This window comes from Lepidochelys olivacea (genome assembly GCF_965140295.1).
Source record: "Lepidochelys olivacea isolate rLepOli2 genome assembly, chromosome: 22".
Taxonomy (NCBI): domain Eukaryota; kingdom Metazoa; phylum Chordata; order Testudines; family Cheloniidae; genus Lepidochelys; species Lepidochelys olivacea.
The window spans coordinates 15,610,057-15,629,595 of NC_140432.1; the positions used below are offsets into that span (position 1 = coordinate 15,610,057).

Sequence of the window (19,539 nt, forward strand, 5' to 3'; positions counted from 1 at the left end):
TTACCCCCCCCATGCCCGCTGGAGAAGCCTGGCTCTGAGACAGCCTGGACGGCTGCTAACAGGTTAGTCGCTACTGTTTATTTTCAATCCCTTTTTTCTCCTTTGCTTCTGTTGTAGGGCAAGTGCCTTGCGGACGCTGAGGTGACCCCATCCGAGCAGCCAGGGCGTCACCCCATGACAAGCCGCTACCCTTCAGTCTTGCTGCCCCACACGCAGGTGTGTATGGAGCTGCTGGGAAACTCGAGGATGGGGTTAGAGGGTCCCGGGAGGGAGGGTAAAATACAAGCTGAGAAACTTCAGGGTGGACTTAGCAAAGTGCCTCCGTTGTCTGGAAGCTAAGATCTGGGGACCTGGGGCCGGGATCAGCCTTTCTGGCCATGTTCTATCCACATCGCCAATTTGGTCCTTTTCCTTTAACTTCGCTAGCTGCAACTGAAGTCTTGAGCTTTGTCAGTCAATCAAGCGTCCGTCCGGTGGTGGTAATACCGAGCTCTTCCTCCGTAGATCTTGAAGCACGTGGTGGGCGAATAATCGACTCCGCTCATGTTCTTGTTTGCTCCCATCAGCTGTCCAGGGAGCTCTTCACCAGCAGGTTTTTTCTCTTCCATCATTCCGCCACTTTTAACCGAGGCCGCGCCGGGGGCTTCATAACTTGGATTTTACCGGGTTGCTGAGTGCTAGGGTGATGTGGCCGGGGGCAGGCAGGTCGTCAGCAACTCAGATCCAGCTCAGGTTGCCAGAGTTAGCACCAACTGCCAGCTGTTAGGTGACACATGTGAAGAGAGTCGGTGGGTCTCTGCCTTGTTCTCAGTGGGCAAGTCCCTATGCTGACAGCCACGGTTGCAATGGATGCTCATTAGCATCTACAACAGAGGAAGGGTGGTCAGTGGTTAGGGCACTAGCCTAGCACTTGGGAGACCCAGATTCAGTTCCCTGCTACACCATAGACTTTCTGGGTGACTCTGGCCAAGTCACTTACTCAGCAGTGTTGCCTCATGGGTAGGGCACTGGACCAGGACTCGGGAGACCTGGGTCTAATCCCAGCTCTGCTGCTGGCCTGCTGGGTGACCTTGGGTAAGCCACTTCACCTGCTGGTTCCTCAGTTTGCCCATCAGTTAAATGGGAATAATGATACCGACCGCCTTTGTAAAGCGCTTGGAGAGCTACGGCTGACAAGAGCTGGGTATTGTTATTATCTGTACAATCGGGATCACAGCACTTGCCCACCCTCACTAGGGGTGTGGTGAGGTTAAATGCAGTGCAGATGGTGAGGTGCTCAGACGCTGCCGTGAGTGATGGGGGCCAGAGAGAGAGAGGAATTGAGCTGGGCTCTAGCACCTATTTCTAGGGCAGGCCCGGAGGGGCATAGGTGGGAAGCCTGCCCCGTTGCTACCCACCTTGTCCCTGTTCTGTGGCTGACCGGAGTCCAAGGCTGTCACTTGCCCCACTACCAAAATCACTTGCAGCCTGTTGGCGTCACTGCCGTTCCCCCTGGAGCCCTGCAGGCGGAGGGCTGGGCGTGGGCTGTTGGCAGGGAGCATGGGAGGGTTTAAGCGTGTTCTCTTATCTGTTGACAAACTGCATCCCTTTGGCAACTCTCCCCAGCCGGGCTAGGTTCCGCTCTGATCTTGGGAGGAGGTTTCTGGGGCCACCCTTAGAGTGGACAAATCAAACCAGCTGGAGGAATTGTTGGCATAACATACCCCTGGCTTGGTCTGGCGGACTCCCTGCTCCTTCCCGCCCCCCTCCAGGCACTAAACAACTCATCCCAAAAGGAAAGCTGTCCTGCAGTGCGCTACTGATGCTCCTCAGCCTGCCCGGGAGCGGCCCCTCTGAAGGGGGAGTGCAGTCTCCAGGGCTTGTGCAGACATTTGGCCCAGGCGCTGCCCCTCTGGGGGCCTGCCCTGCAGCTCCTCTGAGATGAGCTGCTGTGGGTATTTGTTTTCCCTCTGGCTGCTGCATTCCAATGCTGCAGGTTTGCAAAGACCGCAGGGTCACCTCTGTGTCAGGCCCAGCTGGCCAGCTCTGCTCCAAGGAGAGGCTAGTGTTCGGCTCCCCCATTCCTCTGCCCTGGAAGTAGTCTTCCAGTAGTAGGCCCCTCATCGACAGGGGCTGGGGTCATGGGACTCCCAGGGGGAGCTCAAGCCCCAGTCTCGGTGGAGGAACAGGCTGGGGTTGACCTGAGCTTTCCTGGACAGGGCTTAGGAAGGCTCCCTTGTGGGATGCTCTGGTGTAATGACAATAGTATAAAGGGGCTTCGGCTGCTGGACACAGGCAGACCCTGCCGTTCTCTCTAGCTCCCAGTCTGACTGACCCAGTGTCAGCTGGCTGGTGTCCAGACGGGGTCTCCTTGGCCTGGACAAAGTCCTCATGGAAGGGACTGTCTTCTGCATTGTGCATGGTACCTAGAGAGTCTCCCCCGCTGCAGGGGGAGACTTGCACAGCCTCCCCTCCCCATCCCACAAGCGATGCTCTGGAACTGCTCCCCATGAAGCCAGGCAGGACTCTGGGGCAGTCTCCTTTCTGTGAGCAGCCTGTTTGCAGGACACACAGCTCACACGGCTTCCACCTTCCTGGGTCTGACCTCGGAGCAGTCAGCCTCCTCTGCCCCTCCATGCGCTTCCCACAGCGAGTCCGCCCAGGCAGGGTCCTGGGGAAGCCAGAGGGTCCTGCCCCGCAACTTCGCAGTCAGGCGGGACTCTCAGGCAGTCAGTAAAACAGAAGGTTTATTAGACGACAGGAACATGGTCTAAAACAGAGCTTGTAGGTGCAGAGAACGAGACCCCTCAGCTGGGGCCGTTTTGGGGGCCGTGAGCCAGACAACCCCATCTGCACTTCACTCCATGTCCCCAGCCAGCCCCAAACTGAAACCCTCTCCAGTCCCTCCTCCTCTGGGCTTTGTCCCTTTCCCGGGCCAGGAGGTCATCTGATTCCTTTGTTCTCCAACCTCTTTAGCTCTCACCTTGCAGGGGGGAAGGGCCAGGCCACAAGTTGCCAGGAAACAGGGTGTCGGCCATTCTCTGTGTCCAGACCCCTGCACACACCTGCCCTCTAGGGCTCTGCAACGATCACACACCCTTACCCCACCACCTAGATACTTAAGAACTGCACAGAGGAAACTGAGGCACCCCCACACCATTCAGAGGAACCATTAAGAACAGTCCCGCTTCGTCACATCCTTGTCCTATGTGGAGACAATGGAAGGTAATGGGGAGAAGGGGGTGGTCTGGGGCGATGGAAGGAGGCAGGATCTGTGCCCTGGCTCTCTAGTCTCCCCTAGAGCTTTAACATAGACCGGAGAGTGAGCAGAGTGGTGGAAGCGGTAGATGTGAAGCCAGGACTCCTGGGTTCTTTGTCCCAGCCCTGCCACTGGCTCGCCCTGTGAGCTTAGCCCAGATGCTTCATCTTTCTGTGCCTCCGCTTCCCCAGCTGCACAGTGGGGCTAGTGGCGGGGTGTCCCTGCCTCACGGGGGCGGAGGAAGGCTGAGTCACCGGCTCTGCTGAGAGGTGCTGTACGTGCAAGGGCAGCGCTGCCGCTGGAGAGAGCCACCCGGCTTCGTGCCCCTCGGCTCGGCTCTCATGGTGCGCTCGGCTTGTCTCTTGCAGCCCTGGGCACCAGGATGGTGTGACGTGGTCCTGTGAATCCCACAGGGAAGGCAGTTCTTGTAAAGGTGGCAGTCCTAGATGGTAAGCAGCCCAGGGACCCTCCTGGGGTAGGGTGGGTAGAACAGGTCCTATGGGCCAGGACTTTCTTTCCTGCACACAGAAAACTTTCCTGTGACGAGTAACCTTAGGGAGCTGGTCCCTCTGATCTGCTAAGATCTCCTGGCATATTTGGCAAGCCTTGAGGTGTTAGCCTGTGTCATTGGTCATCCTGGTCTCCCCTGAATCCCTCTCCACACAGCCCCATACTCTCACAGCCCCCTACCCCCTTTCATTTCAAAGGCATAGTGTGTTCTTTCTAAAAGCAGTTTCTCTGTTGTAGATCAGCTGCTTGTTCCACCCCAGAGGTGGCTGCTTTTTAAGGGCGAGGGAAGTGACCTTGGCATGCTGAAGGGGTAAATCCTACCCCTCGTTTATCCCTATGCACGTCCATGGGCTTTGGCAGAGTTGCGAGAGTTTGGCAGGGTCTCTGGCATGAAAGGGGCTTTCGAAACGGAAGGGGCTAGAGGCGGAAATGGATGTCGGAGATATGGGCGCAGCGGGGAAGAGCGAATGATGCAGTCTTTGGAAGCTTAGCCCACGGCCAGACAGTCCCTGCCTTGCACGGATCTGTGCCAGGGCCTATACCGGTGGTGCACTGAGGAGTCTGTTCTGGGTTCAGCCCTGCAAAATCTGAGCTGGCTCCATGCTGGGCTTCCACGGCCTGGCCAGGGAGCAGGTGGGGGTCTATGCTGGGCTCCCTCGGCCTGGCCAGGGAGCAGGTGGGGGTCTATGCTGGGCTCCCACGGCCTGGCCAGGGAGCAGGGGGTTCTCATGGCATTTAGATGGTACCAGAGCCTTGTGCCGGTGCCCCTCTGTCAGATGCAGCTGGCATCTTTGTAGCCATCCCTGCATTCCTCGAAGCAAAATCTCCACTATGCAGATGAAGGCTTCAGCTGGGAAGCCCAGCCCATCTGGTCTCCTGCTGCTCCTGGTAAAGGGGCTGAGCTCTGGCAGGGAAGAGCCAGGCGTCTCACTGGAGTATTTGCCTGCAGGGGGATTATTCACCCTGCAGCCTGCTTGCCTAACAGGTTTGTGTACTTGGACTTGCTTTTGCTCATAAATAGTTTCCTACTTACTCTGGGATGACTACTGCGTGGAAAGAGCAGGAAGTCAAGAGAGCTGGCAACCTTGCCGGGGGCCAGTGCACCTGGATGGAGCTTCACGGCTCACCAAAGGTTCTGGGTTAGAGCAGCTAGGTCCCTCAGACAATTTACTATGGGGATGAGGATCTCAGGTAAATTCCCGGATCGGAGGTGAAGTGTTTCCACAAGTGGGGCTAGTTTTGGACTGGATCTGGAGTGGTTCCATGTGCCAGAACGGCCTGCTGCAGGCCTGTGTGCAAGGGCTGACTACGGGGTGCTCCTGGGTCTGTAAGGGTCTGTGTTCCGTGGCTGCTTGGGCTGAGGCTGGGAAACTCATCTCGCTGGTGACTGGCAGCTCCCTGTGGCGTTGCTGAGCCCAGACCAAGGGAGCGCGTGAACTAGGTTAGCACAGCAGGTGAAATGGCTCATCTCCCTGTGGATCTGTAACGTTCCCTCCAGCTGACTCCAGTTTCACACCCGGCCCCGGCTCAGTTTCACTCGGCTGCCAGTGGAAAATCCGGAGTGCATATTCTCAGCGGCGGTGGGGCTGAAGGGTGCAGCTCTGTTCGGTCGAACCCCTGCCTTGGGGGGGTGCAGCGGGGTAGGGTGAGTGTGCACTTGGAGATGTGGCCTCCGGGGCTGAATCTCATACTGCCTGGGATGCAGGGTTAGGGACCGGCTGGTGCTGATTCCTGGGCAGGGACCCAAATGCTGCAGAAGGGGTGAGCCATAAATGCAAGTGGATCCAGACACCCCAGAATTTGAGGGAGCTCGGAATCTAGAGATGAATTTTGAAGCTTGAGACTCTCTCAATTCCCAACAGAATGGCCCCGCCCCTTGGGACCAGGCCAGGTGAGCGAGAGGGTGCTCCCCTACGCCGCTGGGTGTAGGGACACACCCACACACATGGTCCTGAGGGCCGAGCTTGTGCAGGGTGCCTTAAATGGAGCGTGGCTTCCCGAGGCCTCTCCACAGCACTTGCTTGGGGGATGACTTCGCCAACTCACCAGGCTGGGGAGGGATGGAGGCATCTGCTGGGCAAGGTTGGGAGTTTCGGTGCAAAAGCTTGGGTGAGTTTCTCCCCCATGAGTGGTTTGGCTAGAGAGCCAAGGCGGTCTTTCATGTAGCTGTACGTGGGAGGCCTTGGGTGGTTAGGGCACAGAGCTGGGACTTCTGTGTCTGGCTCTGAGTGGGGGAGGGCTGTCTAGTGGTAAGAGCACGGAGTTGGGCGTCCGGACTCGTGGATTCTACCCCTGCCTCCGAGAAGGAGTGTGCTCTAGTGGTTAGAGTCTCCTAAGCTCTCGCGTGTGCTTAGTCAGTGACTTGCTAGGTGTCCCCAGCCCGGTGACCTCACTTTCCTGGGCCTCGTTGGCTGCCCGTGCAAGGGGTGTGAGAGCAACTTGCTCCTTTCCTGGGCATGGGGGAGCACCCCAAATGAACGGCTTTGCAAAGTGCTTTGAGATCCCCGGGACGAGGTGCTGCACAAGCTTGGGGCTTATGAGGGGTGTGGGCCACGTCCCGCGGCCGAGCAGAGGACAGCATGTCTGTGCCTGTCCCCTGCCGCAAGCACGTCAGGTTGGAGCATGTCCAGGTGCGTGGAGAGCTCGCCTTGAAAGGGCTTTGAACCAGGACGGTTTCCCTGGTGACTAGAGACTCTGAGCCATGTGAGCTGCTGTCCTGCAAGGGAAGGAAAACAAGCAGAGAGGGAGTGACAGGGCTGGAGGAGACGTCCGGGGGAGTTCCCTCTGCCTCCCAACCACCACGTAAATCCCTGGAGCCGGTTGGGGACCAGCCAGAGCCCCGTCTGGTGTAATGTCCACCCGGGCCCTGTGCCAGCCGCTTTCTGACCCAATGGATCCATTCCAGGAGCAAAGTTCCCACCCGGTTAGGGCCTGTTTGCGAGGCAGCCCCAGCTTGTCTAGGGGGTGAAGCTGATTGGCTGAGCTAGGCAGGACTTTTACCCAAGTCTTGGATGGTGTTTGTCGTGGGTGTCTCCTCTGGAGGGGCCCGAGTGCCACTGGTGGGCTTGTGAGGGGGTGTCTTGTGCTGGCCATACTCCAGCCTGGGCCCAGGGGCCCCTTCCTCGCTGCTAGTTGTAAGTTCCTCGGCTTCTACGACTGGCCATTCATGACCTGCTGGATCTGTTTATATCTCTGGGCAGCTGATGGGGTGAACGTGGGCAGGCCCAGGGGGGTGCCCTGGGGAGAGAGCCCCTGGCACATGTGACATTCACACCTACACGGCCTCTTCCCACCTGACCGCGGTGTATAGTGTGCTTTTAGGTACTGGGACTCAGGACTCCTGGGTTCTATTCCCGGCTCTGCCACTGACGCGTTGGGTGGGCGTGGGCAAGTCACTTCCCTGCATTTCGCCATGCGTAGAATGGGGCTCCTGTCTGTGCAGTGCTTGGGGAGCCATGGGAGGAGGGGGACCCAGTCCCTGCCCTTCCATGGGAGCCTGCGCTGTCTGGCTCCAGTGGAGGCACTCTGCTCAGGACTGATCCGAGCTCCTCTTTGCTCTCTGCTGGCTTGTGGATGGAGCCCGATGCTGAGGCCAGAGATGAGCATAGCTGGCCAGATCCTTGGGACAGGGCAGCCCCAGCTGGTGCTTGGTGCCCCCTGGAGGTGCAGCCCCCTGCCATCCCCAAGAGGGCTGCAGACTGAGCTTCCCATGATGCTAATGCACAGTCCTAGCTAGACCCTTAGCTCCCACAGTGGCAAAAACTTCCCGCACCTGAGAGCTGCCTAGTCCATGGAGCTGCTGCAGCAGCTGGGGCTTGGCCATCACTGCCTAGCTCTGCACTCTCCAGGCTGGCTTCCAGGTCAGCCCAGTAGCACCCTTTCCCCCAGCTCAGCACGCCCTTCCTACTGCTCTCCTGCAGGCCTCTGGCCACTCAGGCTGGGATGGCATGTCCAGCCAGCTCAGCTGCATGGCACAGCTGCTGGAGAGTGGAGCTGGCAGCTGCTGAATAGCCCCAGGACTCTGTCTCTGGAATACCAATGCCCCGGGGCAGGCCTGGGTGGGAGGATGGTCTGAGCTGATGAAATCATCCCCCATGCAAACCCACTCAGGCGGGTGGGGAGAGGCAGGGGGACTGGCCCTGGCTGCTGGCTCCAGCCTGCAGTTTGTGCGTGGTGCTAAATTATTGATGGGAGCAGCTAGCTCTCAGCGGGGTCAGATGCAGCGGAGCAGAGAGCCTGGGCTGAGCAGCTCCAGCCCGCAAGTCCTCGCACTGGGGAACAGGCTCACAACTCCAGCCCTGAACCTCCTGCACTTTCTTCTTCCTCCCTGCTCTTTTCTCTCTCCCCCAGCTCTCTCTCCCTTCTCTCTTTCCATTCCCGCAGATCCCAGCCACACCTGTCCTGCCCCTCCATGGGACAGGGAGGAGAACGCACCCTCCCTTGCAGTCACATTTCCCCCAAACACACACCCCCCAGCTGTGAAACCAGTGCCATGGAGAGGAAGGGCGGGCGGCATGGATTGTGGGCTGCCCCTCATCTCTCTGCCAGGCTGGCCGTAATGACTCTTGGTGGGTGTATGACACCCTTTCATCTTCTCAGGGCTCCGGGTGCCTTGGCATACGAGCCTTTGCCCCGGGAGGAGGTCGTGGCCAGCATCCCACCCATCAGATGACCGGGTCCCTGCCCTTCTGAATGCCTCAGTTTCCCCATCTGCGGAAAGGTGATAACACTAGAGATGTGCCTGACGTCCCAAACCTCCCTCAACTTTGGGAGAGATTCAGATCCAAGCATTGTGAGTTAGAAGCATCTCTGAATAATCCCAGCTCGGTAAAGCAAGGCACTGTTATTACTGTTACCCCGAAAACATTTTGAGTTGAGGGGCTCTGAGGATGTGCTGGGAAAATCTCTCCCTGCTCCCGAAACTTTCTACGGAGAAGAGCACAGGGTGACCTCTCCTACCCTGAGCTCTGCTCACCTGGGCAGAAGCAGGCCCCTCTGCCTTGTGCGGTGCAGGGCACTGGCTGCTGTAAACAAAGCCGCAGAGAATCCAGGGCCCTTGCTTTCTGTTTAGGCTCCTTCTCTCTGCTGCCATCTGTCCCTGTCACTCGCTCGCGTCTCTGCAGCACCCCCTGTGGCAAGTGATCGCTGGGTTTGAGTCTAATTGAGAGGACAGAGCATCCCCAGCATGTGTGAGATCCTTGCCCGCCCTCTGTCCCCTCCTCCCCCGTGTGGGTGGGGCAGAGTGAGTGCTCCGGGATCGGGGTGGGGGTGCTGCCAAGCATCCCAGGAATTTCCCCACCATCTCTCCCGACCTATAGGGGTCTTGGTGACAGATTCTGGGGGGGAACCTCAAAGCTAGGGATGGGTTGGGAATGAGAGGGGGGTTCACGACCCATTCAGTCCTTGGTTTCTCTGCTGAGTCCGCCCACCTAGGGTCAGTTAGCAGCATTTCTGGTGGTGCGCTATGTCCCCCTGGGAGCTGGACTGAGACCTGACAAACTCATTTCCCATGTGGCCACCGAATGGCTGTCAGCCGGGACCAGCTCTCGGTCACCACCCTGCCAGGCTGGATTTGAACCTGGTTGGGATCAGTGAATGTAATGAGTGGTTGTGTCAGCTCTAAGCCTCAGAGGATATCGAGTCACGTTCTGTGGCTGTACTGGAGAGGGGAGCGGGGAAGGCTGGGCTGTCCTGGGCTAATGATAACATGAGAAGCAATAAATCTGTCAGCCACGGTCATGCTCCAAGGCTTAAATGGACTGTCAAATGGGGTCAGGAAGGAATTCCACACACACAGTGACACGCAGACAGATGTGTGCACGCACACACATGCTCCCTGACCTGCTGCAGGTTACATAAAGGGCCTGGGGCATTATGGCGTCACCTAGTTCATCATCCTCTGAGTGGGTGACCCTGCCCTGCACGTTGGGTCGCCGTTGGCCCCAGCGCAAAGTGGGTCTAAAATGCAGCCCCATAAAAAGGTGGTTCCTTCCCTGCCGTGGGGTCAGTGGGTTTCATGTTTGTGGGGACTGCGTGGCTCAGTCTGCTCCGCTCGCCCTCTGTGCTGAGCGCCTGCCCCACCCCAGCACTGGGGACTTAGGAAGGGGGCTTGGTTTGGATTGGATCCCAACCCCCTATTGGCCCCTCTCTGCTGTCTGCCCCCACACAAGTACATCCCCCTTTCCATCCCACCCGCCATAACCCGCTCTAGAACCCAGCTGTGCCACTCCTGAACCTACCCCATGCTCCTACCCTTGCCAGCCCTCAGGATACGGGGCGCCTGATGGACTTGGCTTCACACAGCCAGGTCCCGCTGCCATGGAGTGGGCCCACTCTGCTGTGCATAAGATTTGGCCATATTCAGCACAGGGCTCCAACCAGCTGGTGCGTCCCCGCTGTGGGGCCTGCTGGGCCTTGCCCCTGTGCATCCCAGCCCCTCCGGTGACCGGCTCAGGGGGTTTTCTCCCCGGCAGTTGGAGAGGGATGTTTGTCTCTCCCGTCCAGAGATTTTAAGTCTCCCACAGCTACATTTTCCAAGTCACCTCCATGCTCCCATAGCAGGGGTCTCCTGCCCCGAATGCTGGCTCGTAAGGGGGTCTCCAGCCTTTTCTCAATATGTGGGGGAGGGGGGCTTCCAGGTCTCTAGCCCCTGTCTGTCCCCAGGGCAGCTTCCAAGCCTGGGGCAGGGTGTGTGCAGCGTGTTGGGGCGGGTGCCCACTGGGGCAGGGACTCAAGGTGCCCACTGTGCTCTTGCTTTGCAGTCAATGCCACCAGCGGTGCCCCCGGAGCCCCAGTCTCCAGGATGTCCCAGCTTTCCTCCCCGCTGAAGCGCTATGGAGACACCTCCCGCTACCCCGCCTCCTCCTACAGTAAATCCCCCACCAGCTACGGCTCCTACTCTTCCTATGGCTCCAGCTTTGTCGCCTCTTACCCGGACAAGGACAAGATCAGCTTCAAGCCGAGCCCCCCCAGCAGCTATCTGCCCTCCGGCCGGCTGCGGACCTCGGGGACCTCCCCGACCAGTAGCTGCGATGCGGGCCGTCTGGCGCTGTGCCCAGAGTCCAGCATCAGGCTGAGCCCGAGCTATGGCCGCATGCTGGCCAGGCCTCTGGGCAGCGGGGGCCTGAGCGGGGGAGCCTGCTATGCCTACACCGGCACCACCAGCAGCCCCACCAGCTACATGGCGACACCGTGCACGCTCAGCCGCAAGAAGTCCAGCAGCCACTCGGACCTGGCGCGGGAGTTCGCCGGGCTGCACACCTCCGAACCCTACCGCCTGGACTCACCCACCCGCACCCCACTCCTCGCCCGCAACCGCCAGGAGCTCTGTGCCCTGCAGAGCCTGTATCAGGCCGCCAGCCGCTCCGAGTACGTCAAGGAGTACCTGGAGTCCTGCAGCAGGAAGGACAGCCGCACCCCCGGCTGCTCCCGCAGTCCCACCCAAGAAGTGCTCACCCCTATGCTCCGGCCCAACAGCCGCTGCCCCAGCCAGCCATGGGAGAGGAGTGAGAGCCGGACAGACTCCCCAGCCAGGGACCCCTCGGTAGGTGCTGCCGGCTTGGCGCGGGGATCTCGTGTGTTTGGGGGGGGCAAGTAACCTCGCGGGGCTGCTGATGGGGAGCAGGGACAGGGAGGAGAGAGGCTGCCCATGGGGCACAGGTGGAAGAGCAGGTGAAGTGTTGGGAGGAGGCCCAAGAATAGAGCAGCCTGAACCAGATCCACCTCCTGATCCAAGCTTTGCAGCTGTTCCCCACCCCCAAACCTGAGCCCCACAGACACTGAGGAGAAGCCACACCTGGAGCCAAATGCTGTGCATGCCCCCCCTGAGCTATAGCTCAGCCTATAGCTGGGTGGGGGCAACTCGGGGTGATGCAGCCCCACAGGCATGCGGCCGAGTGGGTGTGAGCCCGGCTGGACTCACTGATGGGGCTGGAACAAAACATCCTGCCGCCCGTGGCTGATCCACCCTGGGTCTCTGTGAACTGCGGTCTCCAGCCGGCCTGGCTCAGATGGGTGGTGTGGCTTAGTGGGTAGAACACTGGGGCTTAGGAGAGACCCAGCTTCTATTCTCAGCTCTGTCGCTGGCCTGCTGGGAGACCTTGGGCAAGTCACTTTAACCTCCCCGTGCCTTGGGAAGAATGATACGGACCCCTGTGGTAAAGTGCGTTGAGAGCTGCTGATGAGCGTGCTCGAGAAGAGCTAGGTGGAATTATCAAATGGTGCAAAGATACCTCACAAACACCCCCGTGTGCTGTGAAGTCATCAGCTCGGTTGAGTTCCCATCACTGAAACCACCTCACTGCTGACACTGCCCGGCCCCCTTACTGGCAGTCTGGGCAGTGAGGCTAAGGACTGAATGGGTGGTGCATAGAAACTGAGCTACCCTGTCTATGGGGTGGCGAGGGGGGGGGGATGGGGAGTCCCTGATCCCAAGCTGCACCTCCCAGATTCACATTCCCTCGGGAGAGGGGTGGGCTGGATTTCCAGTGCCTTTGGGCTTTAAACCACCCAAGCCCCCTCATGTGTCTTTTCCCCTCCAATAGTAGAGGGAATGGGCCAGGATTGGCTCATCCCAGTGAGGTTTCGGGCTGGGGTCTGCTCACAGCATCCCTTGCTCACTCACAATGAGGAGGGGTTTGTACCCGGGGGCACAGCTGGAAGTGGGGGTGGGGGAAGTGCCAATGCCCCCACCCCCTTCAATCCTTTGATCTGGTTCTCATCACCCACGGGAAGGACAGCCCATGGCTGCGGGGGTGGGACCTGAGGTCTGTGGGCTCCGTCCCAGGGCACAGAGCGTGCTTGGGGCAGCTGTGATCTGTGATAGGGCACCTGCTTCTTGCTGGCCAGGTGCTACACATGAAACCTGTTAGCTCGTCACACGCGGCCCAGACCCTGGTCGGGGTGGCTAGTTTCTGGCAGCCCCTGGTGCCTTAGGGTCTGCTATCGGAATGGAGAGAATCCCGCGGATCCTCCCCTGAGCCCCAGCTTCACTCACCCTCCCCGTGCACAGATCCCTGGGAGGAGGCAGGGCAGAGAGGGGGCCCTGGGTTCTTGCCGTGGCATACTCCTGAGAGATTTCTAGGCGTGCCCTGAGCGCTTCTCGGCTGCCTGTTGACATGCTGCGTGTGTGTGTTTGTGTGCGCGTGCGTGCCAAAGCTGATATTAAACAATTATACCTGTTCTGTAACTCTGGGGATTGGAGTCCGGGAGAGAATGCGAGATGGACACAGAGACCTAATTAGGGGCACTGAGCCGCGTAGCCAACTCACCCTTTGACTTCCAAGCCTCCCCCTCTGGCCTAGGCTGTGCAGGGCCAGATTCTTCCGGGAGTCCTGTTCCAGGGACCCAGTCCAGCCAGACATCCTCGCACTGTGGCTGCCCTGGGGCAGCTGGGGGGTCAAACCCATCCCCTTCTGCTGCTGCCAGAGGGGGCATCAGCTCCCCTGATGCTGCATCCTTGTGCCGTTGCAGCAACCCCTTCATCATCCCACCGGTAGCGGGTCTGTGCTGCCAGTTTCTGGGTGTTCGGGAAGCCTAAACCGCTGGCTCTGGAGCTGTGGTCACAGCAGGCTGGGGAGAGGGCAGGTCAGGAGGGAGGGGCATTGGCAGAGCTGTGCGTGGGACGCCAAGGACTGGAGTGGCAGGAGATGCAGCCGGGCAGGACTGCATGTGAGACATTTGCACCACACCTGCACCTGCTGCCTCTGGCCCCCGCCCAGTCCGTTCTTTGCTGTCACGAATCACCCCAATCAGCCCTGCTTGTCTGGCATGGACCAGGCAGCGCTTGCAGCTGGAGACGCCCATCTGGGGCGGCTGGTTTGGTGTGTACCAGTTACTGTACAGTGCAAGCTGGGGACACGGTCCTGTTTCCAGAACCCAACCGCACCCCTCCCAGCTGTGCCATGTTGGAGCTTCCTGTGCCCTACTTATCCCAGAGGCCGTGGGGCTGGGCACCTGGACCAGAAAACAGGGTTCCCATGCAGAGCTGATGAGAGGGAGAACAGGTGGACAGTTGTACTGGGGCCCCAAAACACCTGTAACGTGCATGTAAATTCAGTGAAATAGGAAGCAAACATGATGTACCAGAGACCCAAATTTCTCTCCACGGCCCTGTTCTCATGTGACTGTCACTGGGAATATCCAGTCCCTTTCCTCTCTGCTGAGATGCCTCGGCTGGATGCCCTGGGCTGTATGGGACAATGGATCCGTTCAGTGGCACCATTAGGCAAGGGACTTTTTAGCCAGGGAGGGAGCAGCAGCCTTCTCTGGCATTTCCCTGGCTGCTGGTTTCTGGTGAACTGTGACGCAGGCAGTGGAGCATTTAATACCCTGGGTACAGATCAGAGACGTCGTGTCACCAAAGCCCCAGCCCAGGGCTGAGCCTCCCACGCCCACAGCCCATCATGTGAGCACATGGGACCAGACTGGTAATTTTCCACTTGGATTTCATTCCAAGATCTCGTCTCAGCCCCTTGGTCGCTTTTTCTGTCCCTCTCTGCCCTTCCTCCCCAGGGGAAAGGAGACTGGCTGAGTAAAGGGCCCTGGGCCTGGGACTTGCCGTTGGGCCTTGGGATTGGGCTAAGAGATGGTGACTGGCTTCAAGCTGCTTTGCTTTCATACAAGTTCTGCCCCCCTTGCCCAGGGGGCTCTGTTTTCTCACTGTGGGTTTGTAGAAGGAGCTGGACAAGTGGAGAGAGATCCTAAGAATCAGGTGTGTGGGGAGGGGGGAATCTTGTGCACCCCTGGCCCCCACCCTGCCCTAAATTCCAGCGGCTGGGCCAGGGCTCTAAACTCGGGGATCACATCTGTATTTGAGGGGAAATTGCTTTGGGTAGAGCAGTAACAAAATCCAGCTGCTTGGGGCGGCCCCATCAACCACATCCCTCCTGTTCTCTTACTGCAGATATCAGGCAAAAGCCTGCCACAGCAGGTGTGGCTCCCGGCCCCTGGCAGTGGTAACAGGCACCAAAAATAGCCCCAGTGGGAAGACAGGAGCTGCCCGGGCTCCACAGAGATCAGCCTCCGACAGCGGCCACCACCAGCTGGGCCAGGGGAGAGACGAGGACCCGCGTTGCTCCAGCTCCCTGACCCTAAGCACTTGGGCCCAGATCCTCAAAGGTATTGAGGCTCCCAATCCCACTGGTTTCTGGGCCTTAGTGCTTAGCTTATGCCGCGTAGGGGAGGCACCTACAGTACTGAGGCTGTGATGTGACTGGGACCTACCCGGAGGGCTGCTAGCCAATGCCCCTGTGGGTTAGTCCATCCTGAGAGGCCACTGGCTGATGTCAGTGGCTATTTGTCCACTAGAAGTGTTCCGAGGTGTTTAACCCTGGTGTGCATGCCCCTGGGGCCTTGGAGAAGCTCAGTGGAGACTCTGGGCCTGATCTCCACCCAGTGGTTATACAACCAACCAGGAAGGAACTGGCTGCGGCGGGGCAAGGCAAGAGTCAGGCAAGCTCAGGGCCGGTCCATGGGGCTGCAGTGCCAAGGGGGTCAGGTTTCAGAGTCCTGGTGAGTGAGTCTGCAGCCGGGTGGCTCAGTCCCTGCCTGGGATGTTCAGAGCCCTCTTGCTGCTGGGATGTCGGCTCATCCCCCCGCCCCAAGGCTGTCTTACACCACGGGATGGGGCAGCCGTAGGCGTCAGGTCATGGCTGAGTACGAGAGTGTCTGGGCTCCAGGGCTGATCTGGGGGGGCAGGACTGGGGAAGCTGCCTGAAAATGCCCAGCTGTATCCAGGAATTGTCTCCTCTGGGGGGCCTCCAGCAGCCCCCAATACATCCCTGGTCAGGCAGGTGGGGACGCTGCAGTTTTCTTGCCCTGCACAGATGCAAACCCAGGTCTGTGCTGTCCTGCCCCAGTCCTGGAGGCTTGGAAGTGGACGAGAGCGGTCAGGAGTCTGGGGGACTCCCCTTTTCCTGCCTGGTGGTCTACCCCTGAGTGGCAAGAGGAGGGTTTTCAGGCTGTTGATTTCTTTTGTCCAGGCATTGCACTGCGGGCACTGGCTGAGGCATTCGCATAAGCAACCGCGTGTACAGCCCTGCCCCGCACACCAACACTAGCTCACACCCCAGCGTGCAGGGCTGCAGCTTGCCAGGGCCAGTCTCCCCTGCGGTGTTGCCCACTGGCACCATGCTCAGCTGGGCTCAGCCCTTTCCCTGCCTCGGGCTGAGGCTGAGCCTTGCTCAAGGGCAAGGGGTGCCTGCACTGATCTGTGCAGTTCCCTGGCATGCACAGAAATAGGAGGAAACCCCCCCCCAGCTCTTTCCTTCCCCTCCCAGACTGACCCTGTCTTGCCATGTGCAGGAGCCTGGCTTGGGGAGCGGAGTTGGGGCAGGTTCTCTCCAGCCCTTGCTGGCAGGTCCCCACCAGGGACATTACATAACAGCCTTAATCCCTCCTTAATCCTCCAGTCTCTGTGTCTGACTTTCCCACCATTACTTTCTCTCTTATTTCAGCTCTTGCCCTCTTTCTTAGTGCCCTTTCTCCCAGAGGGGATGGCTTCCCCAGCATCTCTGGAACCACAGCGGCGAACCCTGGCAGGGCCAGCTTGGCCCTTCTCCTCCCCAGGGAATCACACACAGTCCCCTCCCTGCGCAGGACTCTGGGGCCAGCACATCAAAGCCCTGCTCCTCCCTGGTGCAGCTTTGTGTGAGAGCCACAGGTTTGCCCTGTGTTTCTTGGCCAAAATCCCTACGTGCCCTCCTTCCATGGTCCACCCAGAGACAGCTGCATTCAGCAGTAGGTGAGGGATCCTTGCGTTTATCACCTGTGAGGCCCTTGAGAGCATAAAAGCCGATTATTTATCCTCTTCTGTCCCATCTCCCCCACCGCCGTGTAGCTGGGAACAGTTCAGAACTCCGGCCTCCCAGCCGTGGGGCAGGATGGGAGGGGGTGCAGCCGGGCACGACCAGCACTGGGAGGAGCCACTGGCCAAGTTGCGGGGAAGGCAAATCCTGATGCCAGGCTCTAGTCGCCTCCCTGCAGGCTCCAACACATGGCTGGCCACATACGGTCCGTCTGCCGGGGGGTGGGAGAGCGCGGCTGCTCTTGGGGCTGGATGCTTTGCAGAGCACTTGGGTCTGGGTCTACCGGCTCCATGTAACCGCTGAATCTGGCATGTGGGGGCCCAGGCACGGTGGCTTTGTTCTGGACCTGCTCTGCACAGGTGCCAGTGACGAGACAAGGTAGCAGAGAGTCAGGAGCAGCGTCTGTCTGATCTGTCACCGCGCGCACCCAGCTCTCCCTCTCTCCTGACAGTTCTGTAGCTCCCACTACATTCATGGCTGGTGTGGGGAGGAGTAGGTGTCATTCCCCCACCCCCCCTCATTCCAAACACATCTCCCGCACAGCAGCATTGGGGTGTCCGCTAGGCTGCAGCACCCGGTCTGATGGCTAGAACAGAGGGTCAGGGAAGTTTGAACTCCTGACTCAGTGGGCTGCACTCAGGCTCTGGGTTCCCCTCCAAGCAATGGGGTATGGATTACATGTGGCACTGACCGACCTGTCTCTCGGGACCCTAGGCCTCACGCCTGCCACCACTGTCTATGCAGTGTGTGACACAATCCGGCAGCTGTGGGGGCCTCTCCCCTCCCTGCGGGGGATCATTTACTGGGGTGGGGGGGTTTCAGAGGCCTGACTGGGTCCCCCACAGGCCCCCCATCAGATGTCCTCTGCAGGCAGTGTCATTCCCCATTTGCTGCGCTTTGCAGGTAGGCCGTTCCCACCTCCTCCCCGGAGCCTGGAATGGGGTTACGTCTGCTTTTTCATGTACATGGCCATGGTGGGCAGGAGAAGTCTGTCTTCAGGCTCCTTCCTGTGCCCTGGGCTCGCCCCAGATGCCTGTCACAATCCATCCTGATCCAGGGACTCCCTCCCCTCTGTCACCCTGGTCCTGAGCACCCTTTTCTCCCACTCTGTGATCCCAATCGGCTTTTCCCAGGCAGTGCCTTAGTATTTACTGGGTTAGAACAAAACACGTAGTACGTTCTTAATGGTGACCTTAGCCCGGACCCTGGCCCACCTCCTGCGATGAGTCAGAGCCTCTCCAGAGCAGCAAGCTTCTGGTTAGAGCTGTGTGAGCAATGGATTTTTCTGTTCGCTGGCAAGTCTGAAAAACCGGGGGGGAATTGTTTCAAGTTAAATCGAAAATGACATTTTCCGTGAATCAAACAAAATTTTTTTTAAATGTTGATGTTGGGCTTTATTCCCCCCCACCCCCGTTTTTACTTATTTATTTATTTATTTATTTATATCTATATATAGATATATATAAGTGAAGGTCGTTTTGAATTGAAAGGTCAAAACAGTTTGGTTTTTTGGGAATTTTTTTTCCCCACTGTTTTTTTCTTCTCCCCCCCCCATCAACAACGTCCCAAAATCGACACAAAGTTGTGAAGTGTTTTGGTCGACCCAAATCTGCATTTTTCACCCAAAAAGTTTTCATTGGAAGTTGTGCCCAGCTGTAGCCCTGCTCTAGGTTTTGGGGCGTAGGCGTGATGGCATGTAGATGGTACTAGTCGGGGCGGGGGGTGATCAGGAGGTGCAGTGTGGGGGCAGCTGTCCTGGCCGGAGGTTATAGTGCTCACAGATAGTTTAATGTTCTCTGCTGTTTTCCGGTCTTATTTTTTTTTCCGAGCCAAGAAGCAAAATCATAAATAATAATTAAACCACAAACACAAAGCGCCGGAAGCGGCTTGTGGAGAGGGGTACGAGAGGCTGCCGGCCCAGGTTTCCGATCGGTTCTGCTCCATTAACCGGGAGGCGTGGGTCACGCTGGTTACTTGCGGTCACTTTGGAGCCGTTGCGTCTTTGAAGCTGCACTCCCTTGGCTACACGGTCCCCGGGCCGTTTCCCCCTCAACCTCAGCCTGGGCTACTTAGGATGTTGGGTGGTGGAAAGCAAAGATCACAGGAGTTATTAGAGCAAGAATCTGGGAGTCAGGACTCCTGGGTTCAGTTCCTGGCGATGGAAGGGGAGTGTGGTCTAATGGCTAGAGCAGGAGGCACGGGAGTCAGGGCTCCCAGATCCTGTTCTTGTTTCTGGAAAGGAGTGTTGTCCAGTGGTAAAGCAGCATGGACTCCTAAGTTCTAGTCTTGATCTCTGCCCCTGACCATGTGATTGCAGTGCTCCATGCCTCCGTTTACCTTGCCACTGGGGACAACAACCTGGCCCCAGCTGTGAAGCTTCTTGAACGAACATCCTTTCAGTGCTCTGGGAGTCTCGGGTGAAAGGGCAAGGCGGTCAGTCAGCTCCCCCGGAGGGGGCCGGATGGCAGGGCACCCTTTGCTTCCCAGCTGTGCTGGTCGAGCTCCCGGACTTGTGCAGCCCCATTAACTGCCGAGAACATCAGGTGAACTGAGTATCCAGTGGCTGCAGCCACCCATAAACTTGCCGCCAGCTGCTCACGCTTCCGTCCCAACCAGCTCCTGGGCCTGGCTTGCGGCCAGTGCCTGAACCCATTGGCCTTTTACTGCCAGCTGGCTCTTGGCATCCTCTCCTGGGAAGGTCACTGCTTGGGAGCTGCACCAGGGCCCCGGGAGAGTGGGGACGATGGGGTCAGCATGTTGCCCGCCCCGTCTTGCCCCCTGCGACAGCTCCTGGGGCTGTGGGTTCGGCTCCCCTCTGGGATCACACACAGCCCAGCTGCATTCGATCAATAACCCGGCTTCCGGGAAGCCTGTTGTCAGCTGAGTCGCAGGGGCCTTTCTCTGGATTCCGGCAGCCGCCACAGCTGTGTGCTTATGGCCCTGGCTCCTGTTACCCCACTGGCAGCGAGGGACATGGCAAACCCT

General features: G+C 58.7%; 1 protein-coding gene across 3 annotated transcripts in view; it reads left to right on the forward strand.

Annotated features, from left to right (window-relative positions):
* USP2 (ubiquitin specific peptidase 2) overlaps positions 1-19,539 on the forward strand; it is a 59,505-nt gene continuing 39,966 nt past the window's right edge. The window contains exons 1-3 of one of the 3 annotated variants that reach the window (XM_084611744.1): positions 108-216; positions 3,607-3,687; positions 10,510-11,291. In XM_084611744.1, coding sequence (XP_084467870.1) covers positions 10,551-11,291 — 741 coding nt within the window. In that variant the 5' untranslated portion in view covers positions 108-216; positions 3,607-3,687; positions 10,510-10,550. Of the gene's footprint in view, positions 63-95; positions 217-3,606; positions 3,688-10,509; positions 11,292-19,539 lie in introns of those variants that run through there. The other 2 variants (XM_084611743.1, XM_084611742.1) reach the window with 2 other exon arrangements.